Source organism: Callospermophilus lateralis, chromosome X (genome assembly GCF_048772815.1).
Source record: "Callospermophilus lateralis isolate mCalLat2 chromosome X, mCalLat2.hap1, whole genome shotgun sequence".
NCBI classification, from domain to species: Eukaryota; Metazoa; Chordata; class Mammalia; order Rodentia; family Sciuridae; genus Callospermophilus; species Callospermophilus lateralis.
The window spans coordinates 2,451,634-2,465,215 of NC_135325.1; the positions used below are offsets into that span (position 1 = coordinate 2,451,634).

The 13,582-nt window shown below is 36.5% G+C and overlaps 1 protein-coding gene across 1 annotated transcript in view; it reads left to right on the forward strand.

Annotated features, from left to right (window-relative positions):
* Frmpd4 (FERM and PDZ domain containing 4) overlaps positions 1-13,582 on the forward strand; it is a 195,992-nt gene that overhangs the window by 137,341 nt on the left and 45,069 nt on the right. Inside the window, exon 5 of the mRNA XM_077107497.1 lies at positions 12,402-12,447. Within this exon, the coding sequence (XP_076963612.1) occupies positions 12,402-12,447 (46 nt within the window). The remainder of the gene's footprint in view (positions 1-12,401; positions 12,448-13,582) is intronic.

Below are 13,582 nucleotides of genomic sequence, written 5' to 3' on the forward strand. Positions count from 1 at the left end.
GGAAATTACTCAAATATCTATCAATGATAAAATTGATAAATGTGGTACATTCATATAATGGATACTATATCAATGACAATAAATGATCAACAACTGCACATAACTGTTAGAATGAATCTCAAAAATAATTCTGAGTGAAAAAATAATTCATACACTATAATAACATTCATATGATGTTTCAGATGAAGTGACACTATTCCATGGTGTTAGAAATCATAATAGTGGTTATCCTTGGCAGGTATATCCCAAAGGGGTTTCTCTGATACTGGTAATATTCTGCTTCTTTATCTGGATCCTACTTATCTATTTCTGCATAATAAATTACCTCAAAACTTAGCAGTTTAATACAACAGACGTTTATTATCTCATATTCCCTGTGGGTCAGGAAACAGTACAGCTTACTTGTGTGTCTCTGGCTCAAAGTCTCTTACATGGCTGAAATTGAGGTGTTGTCTGAGGCTGTGGTCTTGTCCGAGGCTCAACTGGGAAGTAATCTGTTTCCAAGTTCATTCATGTGTTCAGTTCAGAGAGAATTCAGTTCTCACTGACTATTGACCAGGGCCTACCTTGGTCCCTTGCCCTGTTGGCTTACCCAAAATACTGTTCACCACATAATATTTGATTTCCTTCAGAGCAAATGAACAAAAGTGTAATAAGAAGTGAGCACAGAATATAGGATCCATACTTTTCATAACATAACCTTGGATATAACATCTTATCATTTGTGACATATTTTTTATATTATATACATGTATGAATATGTAAAAAGAGATCCCATCATTGTGTACAATTATGCACCACTAAAAATCTGGGGAAAAAGAGTCCAGCCCAGAGTGAAGGGGAGGAACTATGTGCAGTCTGAATACCACAAGGTACAAATTATTGGGAGCCATCTTGGGGTTACCTACCACATATGTGTTCAGTTTATAAAATTTAATGAGCTGCACACTTTAGAATTGTGTACTTTTCTGCATATACATTATACTTAAAAGTTTGGTTGGTTGAATAATTATTAACAGAACTTCTGTATCTCACAAAAGTGACCTATAGCCTTCAGATTGTGTTATGGTTTGGATAAGAGGTGTTTCCTAGAAGGTCACATGTGAGACAATGCAAAAAAGATCACAGGTAAAATGATTGGGTTATAACAGCCTAAATATTATAAGTATATTAATCCACTGATAGTGATTAACTGGGAAGTAACTGTAGGCAGGTAGGGCGTGACTGGAAGAGACAGGTCATTGGGGACATGCCTTTGGTGTATATATTTTGTCCCTAGCGAGCACACTCTCTGCTTCCTTGTTGCCAAGTCCTGAGTTGCTTTCCTCCTCCACATCCTTTTGCTTTGATGTGCTGCCTCATCTCAGACTCAGAGCAATGGAATTGGCCATCTATGGACTGAGATCTCTGAAATAGTGAATCCCAAATATACTTTTCCTCCTCTAAAAATGTTCTTGTCAGGTCTTTCAGTCACAGCAATGAGAAAAGCTGCCTAAAAAGGATAGATTTCTAAGTGGAATTTCTTAAATTTAAAAGAAGTCTGGGTCAAATGATGTTTCCATTCCCAGTTTTCCAAGGAATCTCCATACTGCTTTCCATATTGGCTGCACCAATTTGTAGTCCTACCAGCAATGTATGAGTGTACCTTTTTCCCACACATCCCCGCCAACACTTGTTGTTTGTCTTCATAATAGTTGCCATTCTGACTGGAGAGAGGTAGTATCTTAGAGTAGTTTTGATTTGCATTTCTCTGATTGCTAGAGATGTGAGCATTTTTTCATTAATTTGTTGATTGATTGTATATCCTCTTCTGAGAAGTGTCTGTTCAGGTCCTTGGCCCATTTGTTGATTGGGTTATTTGTTTGTTTGGGTTTTTTGTTGTTGTTGCTTAGCTTTTAGAGTTCTTTATATGCTCTAGAGATTAGTGCTCTATCTGATGTGTAAGGGGTAAAAAATTGCTCCAAGGATGTAGGCTCTTTATTCACCTCATAGATTGTTTCTTTTACCAAGAAGAAACTTTGTAGCTTGATTCCATCCCATTTATTGATTCTTGGATCTGGCTCCCCAAAACAGAGCCCCTTCATCCAACTCACCTTTACCAGTTGGGTAAACTGCAACAATTGCTAATTTTTTGTACATTGCTCTGTACACCATCACAGTGTATATCTGTGATCACCACTGCTCTGAAAATCCATGAACTCTGAAGGGCAAAGGATTTATTTTCAGTTAAACTTAAAGGGAATGTGTGCTATGAAGAAGGAAAATGGCCCACATTGTACAGTCAAAACCTGGGTTTCCTGTAGCAATATCTTTGGTCAGATTGTCAGAATAGGGAAGCCTCTGAGATAGTGAAGAATTTAAATCATATTATTTAAAGTTATCTCCTAGTAATGATGTGTGTTCAAAGGACTGGGAATGAAGATCCCTTGAGTAAACATCATAACAATTATCATGTGCTGAAATTTATAAATATGCTATATGTTGTCCCCAAAGATGGGGCCAGCAACTTGCTAGTTAGTAACTGCTAATCTTTAAACCTGTGTCCAGTACTGGTAACATGCATAGAGTGGGAAGGAAAGGTATTAACTATGGAAATTTTATCCTAGGTGATGAGAATAAAATAGCATTCTTGTAAAAGTTTTAGACATTTTAGCAAAGGAGCTGCAAATAAAATGCACTTTCTCATTATTAAAGAAGCCTTTTGGCTCTTTCTCAATAACCACTCCATTTTTCTCCATATTTTGTTTTAAACCCTGGCTGGATTTCCCATCACTGGGACACAAATGGGTAACGTGGTTAGACTTGGTACATCTTCATCCATGGCAGTGTCCATGAAAAACCATCCACCATATTATTTATTATTTTCTAACCTTCCTCCCTTCCTTTCTTCATTCCTTTCTCCCTTCCTTCATTTTTAGTATTTTTGGTGCTTTTAGTTTGTTATGTCACTTCCTTCCAACATCATTCATAAGAAGTGCTGTTAAGAATAAGCTTTCATTCTACAGTAGTGTACATATATGAATATATCACAGTAAATTATATATATATATATATATATATAATTTTATAGATTGAAATATTACCCCAAGAGATCTTGCTTCTTTTTATAAGTCTTATATATAAGTGACATTTTCATCTATTAAACAGGTAGTTCAAAGGCCAAAGACAACATTCATCAGAAAATTAATTTAGTGAACAAAGTAATTAGATCAAAACAAAAAGAGATGTCATATGAAAATAAAATTTTTAGCAACCATTTCCAAATTTAGCATCATACCTGAAATTTTATTGTGAAGGCTTAAAAAATACAATAAAGTGTATAAATAAAGTGTTGAAATGATACAATTTGACCAAAATATTAATTTTGATAATCACTATGTCAGTTATATGGATTTAACCTTACTTACTTAATATTCATCATAAAGACAATCTCAACCTAAGCCTATTTTAGGTATTTTACCTTCATGTAAAATGTGGATTAGACATCAAAGAATTCTGGGTCTTCCTTTACTTTTATTCAAGTTGTATGCAAGCTATTTAATTCTAAATCTAAAATTATAATGTACTTTAATTCTTTCTCTTTAAAATTCAAATATGTATTTTACAATAGTGCTCTACAATTTATTCTTTGTAGTGAATGAAGCATTTTTAGTCCAAAATGCTGACCAGATCCTCTTCTCTTTCCTAAGTTTATTGGTTTTTTTTCCTTTCCACACCAATCACTATAAGTTCAAAAGTAATGTTAGAATTGTGCTAACCCTATTACCAGAAGAAAGAGTATCATCTCCTACACTTCAGCACAGGCTAATATAAGAAAATATTGTTTTTGGTTTCTTTATTTCATTTTTTCTTTTGGTTGGGTTGGTTATGTTATTTTGTTGTATTTTGTGTGTGTGTGTGTGTGTGTGTGTGTGTGTGTTAGTGCAGGTCACAATTACAATGTACTAGGCTGGGGTTGTAGCTCAGTGGCAAGTGCTTGCCTAGCATGTGTGAGGTACTGGGTTTCATCCTTAGCACCACATAAAAATAAATAAAATAATTATTAAAAAAAACAATTACAATATGCTAAGAAGTTGTTATGCTGGACATTTTCCCTTCCTGGATAAGGGAGATATTATTCAATTTTTAAAAATAGTTATATATGACAGTAGAATCTATTTTGATATATTTATTCAAGCATAGAATATATCTTATTTAGATTAGGGTCCCAATCTTTTGGATATACACAATGTTGATATTCACTGTGATATATTCAAATATGAGCATAAGAAAGTTATATACAATTCATTCTACTCTTTTTCCTATTCTCATCCCCCGCCCTTCCCTTCACCTTTCCCCTTTGTCTAATCCACTGAATTTCTATTCCCCTTCTTGTTAGAGATTAGCATCCACATATCAGAGAAAACATTCAATCTTGGTTTTGGGGGATTGGCTTATTTCACATAGCATAATAGTCTCCAGGTCCCTCTATTTATTGGCAAATGTCGTAAAGTCATTCTTATGTATGGATGAGTAATATTCCAACCCATTTTATTCTTTGAATGCCTGTTTAAAAAATAGTCTTCAAATTCTTTATGGGGGGATGATCTTATATCCATCTATTACTAACAGATGTAAATAATGGCTTAATAAAATAATTTATTATCCCTCATTATTCTGTGGATTGACTGGTCTCATCCAGATGGTTCTCACTGGGGTCTCTTATATGGCTGCAATAAAATGACAACTGTGGCTGGAGCCATCTGATGACGCAATTGTACCAGACATCAAAGAGGGCTTCTTCACTCATATGTTGTGGCCTGGACTTGGAAAGCTGACATATCTGGGGTTAGTCAGGCACACCTCCCTCTGTTTCTCCACATGACTAGCTTCTTCTAAACATGTGGATATTGAAAGGTTGTTGGAATATTTACATGGTAGCTGACTTCCCTCAAATTTAGCATTCTAAGATACTCAGGTACATGCTGCAAGACATCTAGAATTCTTCTGACTAAGGCCTGGAAGTCAAGCAGTGTCATTTCTACAATATTCCTTTTGTCAAAATTGAGTCAAATGATTACAAAAAAGGTGTGAATGCTAGTAACAGGCTACATAGAGGTGTGAATACTAGGAGGTTTGGCTATTTGAAGGTCGTATTTGGAGTCTTTGTATCACAAATGAAAAAAGATAAACAATGCAATCATCCAGTTTTTCTTTAATATATTGCTTAATAAGGAGCTTTCCTTAATTTCTTTACTTCTTCCTTTGAATACCAAATTTTTGGTCTTTTCAATCAGCAATTTTCACTCAAGGGTGAAAATCATAGTGGGGGAGACATTGTCTGAAGAATTGGTAGAAGCAAGCTAATGCTACTGCACAAATGTACTCCTTAATCCATCTCCTTTATGTCTGTTTCCCTGATGACTATGGTGACTTCATTTTGCCTGTATTCTTCCATAGCATCCCATGAACATTAGTGAGAATGACAAATAATCCTATTTCTCTTCTTTGCAGGTATCAGGGTAGAGACAAGTTTCAGAAGCAATGAGCAGAGCATAAATGCTTCATCTAGTCCATGACAGATCACACTTAGCCATTATATGTTGACCTTTTCTGACTGCTTGGTCATTTGCTGGACATTTCCATTCTCTCAAACAAATGGCTTCAGTACCTGTTAGGAATTGATTCAATGGATAATTAAAATCTCTATTCATTGTGTTGCAAAGGTCAACTAGATGAAACATTAAACCCCATTCCAAGTATGGTCCTGTGGTGACTTTTCAGAAACTGAAAGGCAACACTACATCCTCCAGCTTTGCTAGTGACTGACGAGGCTGAAACTATGTTATGATTGGTTACCAGGTCAGAAAAATCTTGGTGTTCTTTTCACATCTCTAGATTCAAATAGGAAGAGAAAAAAGAAGGTAAACAAATGGCCTCATAACTAAACACCCTAGGATTAAGGAAAGGCCCTTCAGAACAGAGTCAATGGAGAAATGCTGCTAATCAGTTCTTATTTCCATCAACAGTGGCTGCCCACAAGCAGAGAGGTTAAGGGCTACATGCACTAGTTTGCAGAAAAAAATATTTTTAATCACTTTGAAAAACTCTGAAGTACAAGAATAATCTTATGCATGCACATATTTACCTTAGAAGTAAGTGTTCAAACCCTTTTTCAATGTGCCTTACCACTTTATTTAGTATCAAAATAAAAATACTATACAGCAGTCTCTTGAGTTATGTTAGAATGTCATTTTACAGTTTACAAACTCTTTCCATATGTAGCCCTGAATTATCTTTTTATTTGTCTTTTAAATCCTAACCTTTCAGTGTTCACAGAATGATTATTTTCTTCTACTTTAGAAGTTTAAAATTCTATAGTTAACTTATTTGGACTTATTTTTTAGTAAAACTCTTGAATTTTGTCACAAAATATCTTCCTATACATTATTGTTGTTTGATTTTTTAATTTTGTTTCATTTTATCAATCTCTGGAAAAATCTCAGTTCCCTTCACAACTCTTATTAAATTCATATCAATCTCCGAGTTGATCAAGGAATATAATCAGTTGGTATTGAAGGGAAATAATATTGTAGCACATGCTAATATGATTATATATTGCTATATTAAAATGTCATAAATATAAAATGGAAAAGTCAGTTAAAGAAAAGTGCTAAACCATGCTGCTCTATGAAATAGAGAATACCAGCTTTAGCTTCATTGTAAAAGAGATTTTAGAGCTAGGAATGTAGTTCACTGGTAGAGCACTTGCCTTGAATGTATGACATTCTAGGTTCCATCCCCAGCAACAACAAAAAAAGTGTGGAGATTTTAATATGTAAGACTAGACCTCATTAAAATATGAATGTCTTTTTCATATAGTTTGCTTGCATCAATAGAATTACATCAAGTGAAATTATGCAATAGAATGTGGTGCCAAACCATGCAAGCTGGGTGTCCCAAACATGTTTTAAGGAAGGATGAGATAAAATCTTATCACAGAAATGAAGAGATTGGGGGCTGGGGCTGTAGCTCAGTGGTAGAGCGTTTGCCTAGCATGTGTGAGGCACTGGATTCGATCCTCAGCACCACATAAAAATAAAATAAAGACATGGTGTCCACCTAAAACTAAAAAATAAATATAAAAAAATGAAGAAATAGGAATGAAGGCAAATTTGGCAGGAACAGTTTAGAGTAGGTGAAACTAGATCTCCCCCAGCAGGTCAGTATTGTGATTCAGAAATCAAAATTATGTTTATAACCAAGTCAGCCATTTAAAAAATGTTGGACTTGAAATTTGAAAATATTCCTCAAAAGTAGAAACTTTACTTGTAATTTATTATGAAATACTTCTCTAAATGTAATTTTAACAGGATTTTTAAAGGCCTCTAGCTATTTCAGGCCTTCCTAAAAAGAGGTTATCTGTTTGCTTGAATGTGGCATCTTTCATTCCTGATTTTAATCTTTCTGTTGAGGCTATTTTAAAATGGCTTAGATCTATTTTTTTCCTCCTAGGAAGTTAGGGTTATGAATTCTAAAAGATCCAAAAGATTATGGAGTTAAACTTTCTTGTTTGGCAGGTTAAAATTAAATAACTGTAGATGAGAGAAAACAGAAAAGCATGTCTCTAGTTCTAATGATAAATATCATTTTGGAATATTTTATTTCAATTCAGATGACTTCAATCTTTAAATCATAAAATTAGAAATCAATCTGTTATGTTTCAATCAATTGACAAACCATTACCATAGACACAAAAACTAAATACAATAGGCATATTTTGAAAAATATTTCCCATTTCCTGCTAACAAGGTATGCTGAGCTGCTTCTTGAAATTGTTGGCAGAAGAAAAAATTCTGTGTAGGATGAAGTCATAGGGAGACATTACTTTTGAGGTGCTTATAGGTAACTTGTTACAAGTCCCTCTTTACCAGTATAGCAGACAGAATAGAAGATAGACCCCAAAATCCCTGCTACCTTTTATTCATAGCTTGGGGTGGTCTATCTCTTTTAATATTGCTGTGGCCTGTAATTTGCTTATAATCAATAGAATATAGCATGGGTGATGGCACATCACTTCCCTGATTATATTACATAGGATTTTAACTTCCACCAGGCCTGAAGACTCTCCCTTTTGCCAGCTTTAATGAAGCTAAGTGGTAGTGTTAAAAGACCCACATGGCAGGGAACTGAGGGTGGACCTAAGCCAACTACTGAAGATCCTCAGTCCAAAAGCCTAAAGAGGAATTTAATTCTACCAAAAATTATGGAAGTGAACTTGGAAGTAGATCCTTCCCAATCAAACTCTCAAATGAGGCCCCAGCCTTGGCCAACATTTTGATTGAAGCCTCATGAGAGAACTTGAAAAGGGTGACTAAGCTAAGCCATGCTTATATTTCTAACCCACATCAAATGTAGATAATAAATGGGTGTTGCTTTAAGCCTCTAAGTTTGTGATAATTTGTTATGCAGCACTCAATAACTAATAAAGCTCACATCTGTGGCAGGAGAATAATGACCCCCCAACGATGTTCTCAATTTCTAGAGTCTCTGACTTTGTAGATGTAGTGAAGTTAATGATGGGGTGGTTATCTTAGATTCCAGGGAGGACTAATTAATCACAAGGATCTTTGTCAGTGAAAAAGAGTCAGGGAGAGGTTTGAAGATGCTGTACTGATGGTTAGGGAGGGGCCATTCTCCAAGGAACACAGGCAATCACTAGAAGTTGAAAAGGGCTCCAGAATGAATACAGCCCTGCTAGCAACTTGATTTTAGCTCAGCAAAACCCAATTTACTATCTTACATTTCTGACCTCCAGAAATGAAAGGTAGTAAATTTGTATGGTTTTAAGCTACAAAGTTTATAGTAATTTATTATAGCACTAATGGGAAGCTAATACAGTATCTATGATTACCAACATCTATGATGAGTAGCAATAGTCCTTCTCCAGGGGCTCATCTGCTCCTAACAGCTACTGCACTACAACTGTGAATATCAGCTTCCTTTTCCAAAAGTAAACAAATAAATATGTTGCCACTGAGCATCATTTGATAGAAAATTACACTTGTCCCTCTGTTTTATGGGCCCATTCATTCTCTTGCCAACTCCATTTATTTATTCTGATTTATTCTGAGCCTTATTCATCATTCTTGTGTTTAACCTTTTTATTATTTCTTCCTAGGATCAAAGACTTTTGGTCAAGAACTATTTGAACTCAAAGAATATGATCTATTCAAGTCTATATAAGTAAAGAGAGATCAGAATAAGGTAGCCAGCATACCGCAGAGGGCACAATCAGAAGGAAACTGTGCTTCTCCTCCCCCGTTAATCATTTATAATAGCTCCCTATGGTCATTTGTAACCCTTAACAAAATCTCAGGTTGATCCCAGAAATGTATTCAGCATGCTCAGAAAAATTCTCCAGTCACTTGTACCCTTGTGATTACAATAATTTATAATCTAATTAAAATGTTCAATTGTCATGGAATAGTTATACTCCCAACTCCACAAATTTGTCCCTTGCCCCAGGTTTTTCTTCAGGTTTGCAGTGGGTTAAGGGGCATTGTCAATGCTTTCTTTAGTTTCCAACATTCTTCTCTAGCCTTAGCTCTTCCAGATTGAAATGGGGCCAGGGTGGTGAGAGTTTTCTCTCAATAAAGTTTTCACTTGATTGAAACCAATATAATCTAGCATTGGTTTCCTCTGTCCATGCAACATAATGATGGTTGATTCTTCCCCTTGTAGGTGTGTCTGTATATTTCCAGAAGATTTCTCTGCTGAGTTGCTCCAATTGCAGCCCCATCAAGTCAGATAGAACCCAAGGCCTGGTTATGCCCAGTATTCCTCAGCTTAGCCATCTTTTGGCTAATGCCCTTTTACCCCTGGAAGAAGTTTAGTTGATCAGGAGGCCTTTGCGAAATGATCCCAGGGTAATATTTCTTACCCCAGGAATCACACTTTGTGCCTGGCTGAGTGGAAGGATAGTGATTTCACATATGTAGCCTCTACTCTTCAGGCATATGCTGCTTCTGCCAGCTTCTCCCTGTTTCCTTTTTTCAATTTTAAATTAAGTCATGAATCAGACTGAAGGTGAATAAGGGGTTAAGGATTACAAATTCTCCTTTTCAACACCCCCTTGGAACATCATCCAGCACCTTTCTTTAGCATGTGGAGATGATTGGCATCTATCAGCATGGGACCTCAGCTGAATCTGTCTAAATCCATTTTGGCATCCTTTAACATATAAACACATATGGCTTTGATCTTTTTTTTTTCTTCCTAGAATTGAGTTAGGAATCCTAAGGGATCTGAAGCACTATGGAATTAATTCTTCTTGTCTGGCAGGTGATGATTAAGTACTTACAGATGAGAGAAAACAGAAGTAAAAGCTCATTCCCAGAATGATGATAGATATCATACTGAGAAATTTTACATCAATTATTTTATTTCTAATGGAACAGTGAACAACCAGCCCTCAGGAATGGTGGGAATTAGAACTGTTACAAGGACTACTGGCATCTGCATCCTTTATTCAGATGCTCTGCCACAAATGTGTCTTGGCTCCCAACTCTCTTAGTCTCTGTGTCTCTTAATAGTAATTCTGGAGAGAGGAAATTTGATTGGCTCATTTTTAACACTCAGTCCCATCAGCTGGTCCCAGAGGCTGAGTTCCCAGTACTGCTACTGAGGGCTGTGAGAGCAAATTTGGACAGAACAGGCCAGGCAGGGCAGACAAGTTCATTGACGTGGCTGCCATACTCACAGATTCTTTATACTGTGGGCTGGGTCACATTTCTTATTTCCTCAAAGTTTATTATTTCCTGTGAAGAGTGGAAACTAGGGAACAGTACTTTGCTTCTGTTTATGTTGCTTTCTACATATTTGTCTCCTATCTGCTGTCCCAGAGATGGACACCCAACTTCCCATCAACCCCTCACCCCAACACATTCTATTGCAGGGAATATCCATATCCCTTTAAAGCATAGTGGAAGAATTTCTTTGTGAAGTAAAGCTAGAGTAGACTGGCTGGATAACAGTGTTTTGACACTGATATTGACCTGGTGATGCCAGATTGCTCCTCAAACTGCTCCATGTGTCTACACATGTGCCCATCAGCAGGGCACGATCCTTATCTTACCCACTGAAACTACATTTGATTATACTGTTGCTCTGTCTACTGCAGCTATTGGGCTCTCTGTCAGCCTTAAAAACTAAGAACTTGTGAGAGAAGCTGGGCCACTGTCAACAGTATGCTATCTACCTGCTGCAGTATCCCTATCAGCCTATGTGTCCTGGTTCTTTCTGGATTTATAGTTCTAGTTCGTTTCCTGCCCTATTCATCCCTCTCCTCCTGTACCTCACTCTCTACCTCAAGATTCACATCACCTTTGACAAATCAGTAGTTCATGGTCCAAATAGCCAGGATGAGTAGGTGAAACCACAAATCAGTTAGTGAGGGAGGTATGATCTGCAGTGACTTTTCTCAAGAGAACAGAACTACAACAGATCCCTTTGCCTTTATCATTCAGGCAATAAGTCACAAAAGCAGATAATTAATTACAACCTAAAGTAGAAAAAGTCAGCTCCTCTTCAACAAAATGGCAACTGACCTTTCTCTTACTTATGATACAAAAGAACAAAGAAAGGAAGGAAGAAAAATATTACAACCCATAATGTGATTTTTCTCCAGGGTTTGAGTCATTTGGAAGGTTTGGGTTACTTGGAGGAAATTAAATAAACCATTATATGACATTATTCTGCTTTACTATGAAGGGTTCCCTGTTGTGAGCAATATTTCCCAATTGGTGCCTGTCTGAAATACTTATCAGCTCAGGGTCCTTGGCACTGGACGTACAGAGCTGAACGGTATGGGGAGGGATGTTTGCTGGGATGCTGTTTTTACATAAGCAACCTCCAATGACATTTATCTTTCATAATGTTGACCCTGAGAAGATAATTATGTTCCACAAGTTGACAGAATTTTTAAAATCCCTTCCCCTTGCAGAAAAGTACAGAAAATTTTAAGCAGCAAAGAAAAGCAGGCTAAAGGAAAATCAGAAGGGGAGAATCAATTCTGAGAGCAGCAAAAAGCGTAGAGACTGATTGAGTTGATGCTTCTAAAACCGTTCTTCCCTCGCCAAGTCTTATTTTAGGGTCCTGCTGTTCGGCAGCACAGATAATATTGCCCAATGTAATCCGCCTAGGAAGCTTTCAATTGGACAGTTTGTTACACTCGGCAAACACTTGATTTTGGTTTTCTCTGTGGTCTGAAAGCCCTCTTCTGAGCTGTTTGATTTACTCTGCCCTGAGAGCCTAAGAAACATTGGCCAACACATCACACATTTCATTTACAAAGAAAACTGTCACTGTTTGAGTTCAGGCTCTGTGCATTTTGTAAATATGTTTGTTTCTCTCTCTTACAGAAGCTGCAAAGAATCAATACTCCTCACTGTCATTCAGCCTTACCCTGTAAGTGTTCTGTGAGTAAAAGTGCCACTGAATGATCTCAGGATTCTAGTCTCCCCACCTACTTTACAGAAGTCATGACAATGAATAACAGCAGAGAAAAATAACATGCATTCACAGTGCAGGCTTGGAATTCTCGAGTATTTGTACTTTGTACTTCACATTAGCAAAGCCATCTATTGGAGAGGAAATAAAGTTATGTGTATCCTAAATATCTTGAAAAACAGTCAGCTATTCAGCCCTATGAAATTCTCGCTTCTAGAAATAACACCAAACTCAAGATTGTGGTTTCCAGCTTAAGAATCACACGTCTTATGGAAATATCTAATTGTAGGAAGTTGAAGAACAAGTTTTATTCTTATCTATGTCTAAATAATTTGGTAAATAACTGGATATTTTGCCTGCTTTAAAGGTGGTCCTCGAGGAAATATGATTTGTCTGAATTTTATTTCAGCTACCTTGGTTCTGAGGATGGAAAGAGATTAAAATCATACTGAATTTAGTTCCCATGATTTAAAAAACAATGACCATGGTATAATTTGCTTACCATAGGATTCAACCATTTTAAGAGCATAATTCAATAGATTTCACAAAATTTACTAAAGTATGCAACCATCACCACAGTCTGGTTTCAGGAAGTTTTCATCAACCCAATAAGATCCCTGTTCCCACTTACAATTAATCCCAGTTCCCACGCTCAGTTCCAGGCAACCACTAATTTACTTTCTATTTCTATAGACTTGCTGTTACTTGTGAATTTCATAATTGTCAGTTAAACAAAAAAATACCTAGGCAAATTCTTTCAGATTTCTTTCAAAATGATTATCATCAATCAGTACAATTGTTTGCCCTTCACATGGAGGGGCAAAGATTCCAACCTGCTTAGGCTTCTACTTCCTTCACCATAGAATTGGAGCACTTCTCCTCTCCCATCCCAAAATTTTCCTAAGAGCTGTGGGCTAGGCATTTTTTTTGAGAGAGAGAGAGAGAGAGAGAAAATTTTTTAATGTTTTTTTAATATTTTTTTTCAGTTTTTAGTGAAAAAACATCTTTATTTTATTTTATGTGGTGCTGAGGATCGAACCCAGCGCCCCACGCATGCCAGGCGAGCGTGTTACCGCTTGAGCCACATCCCCAG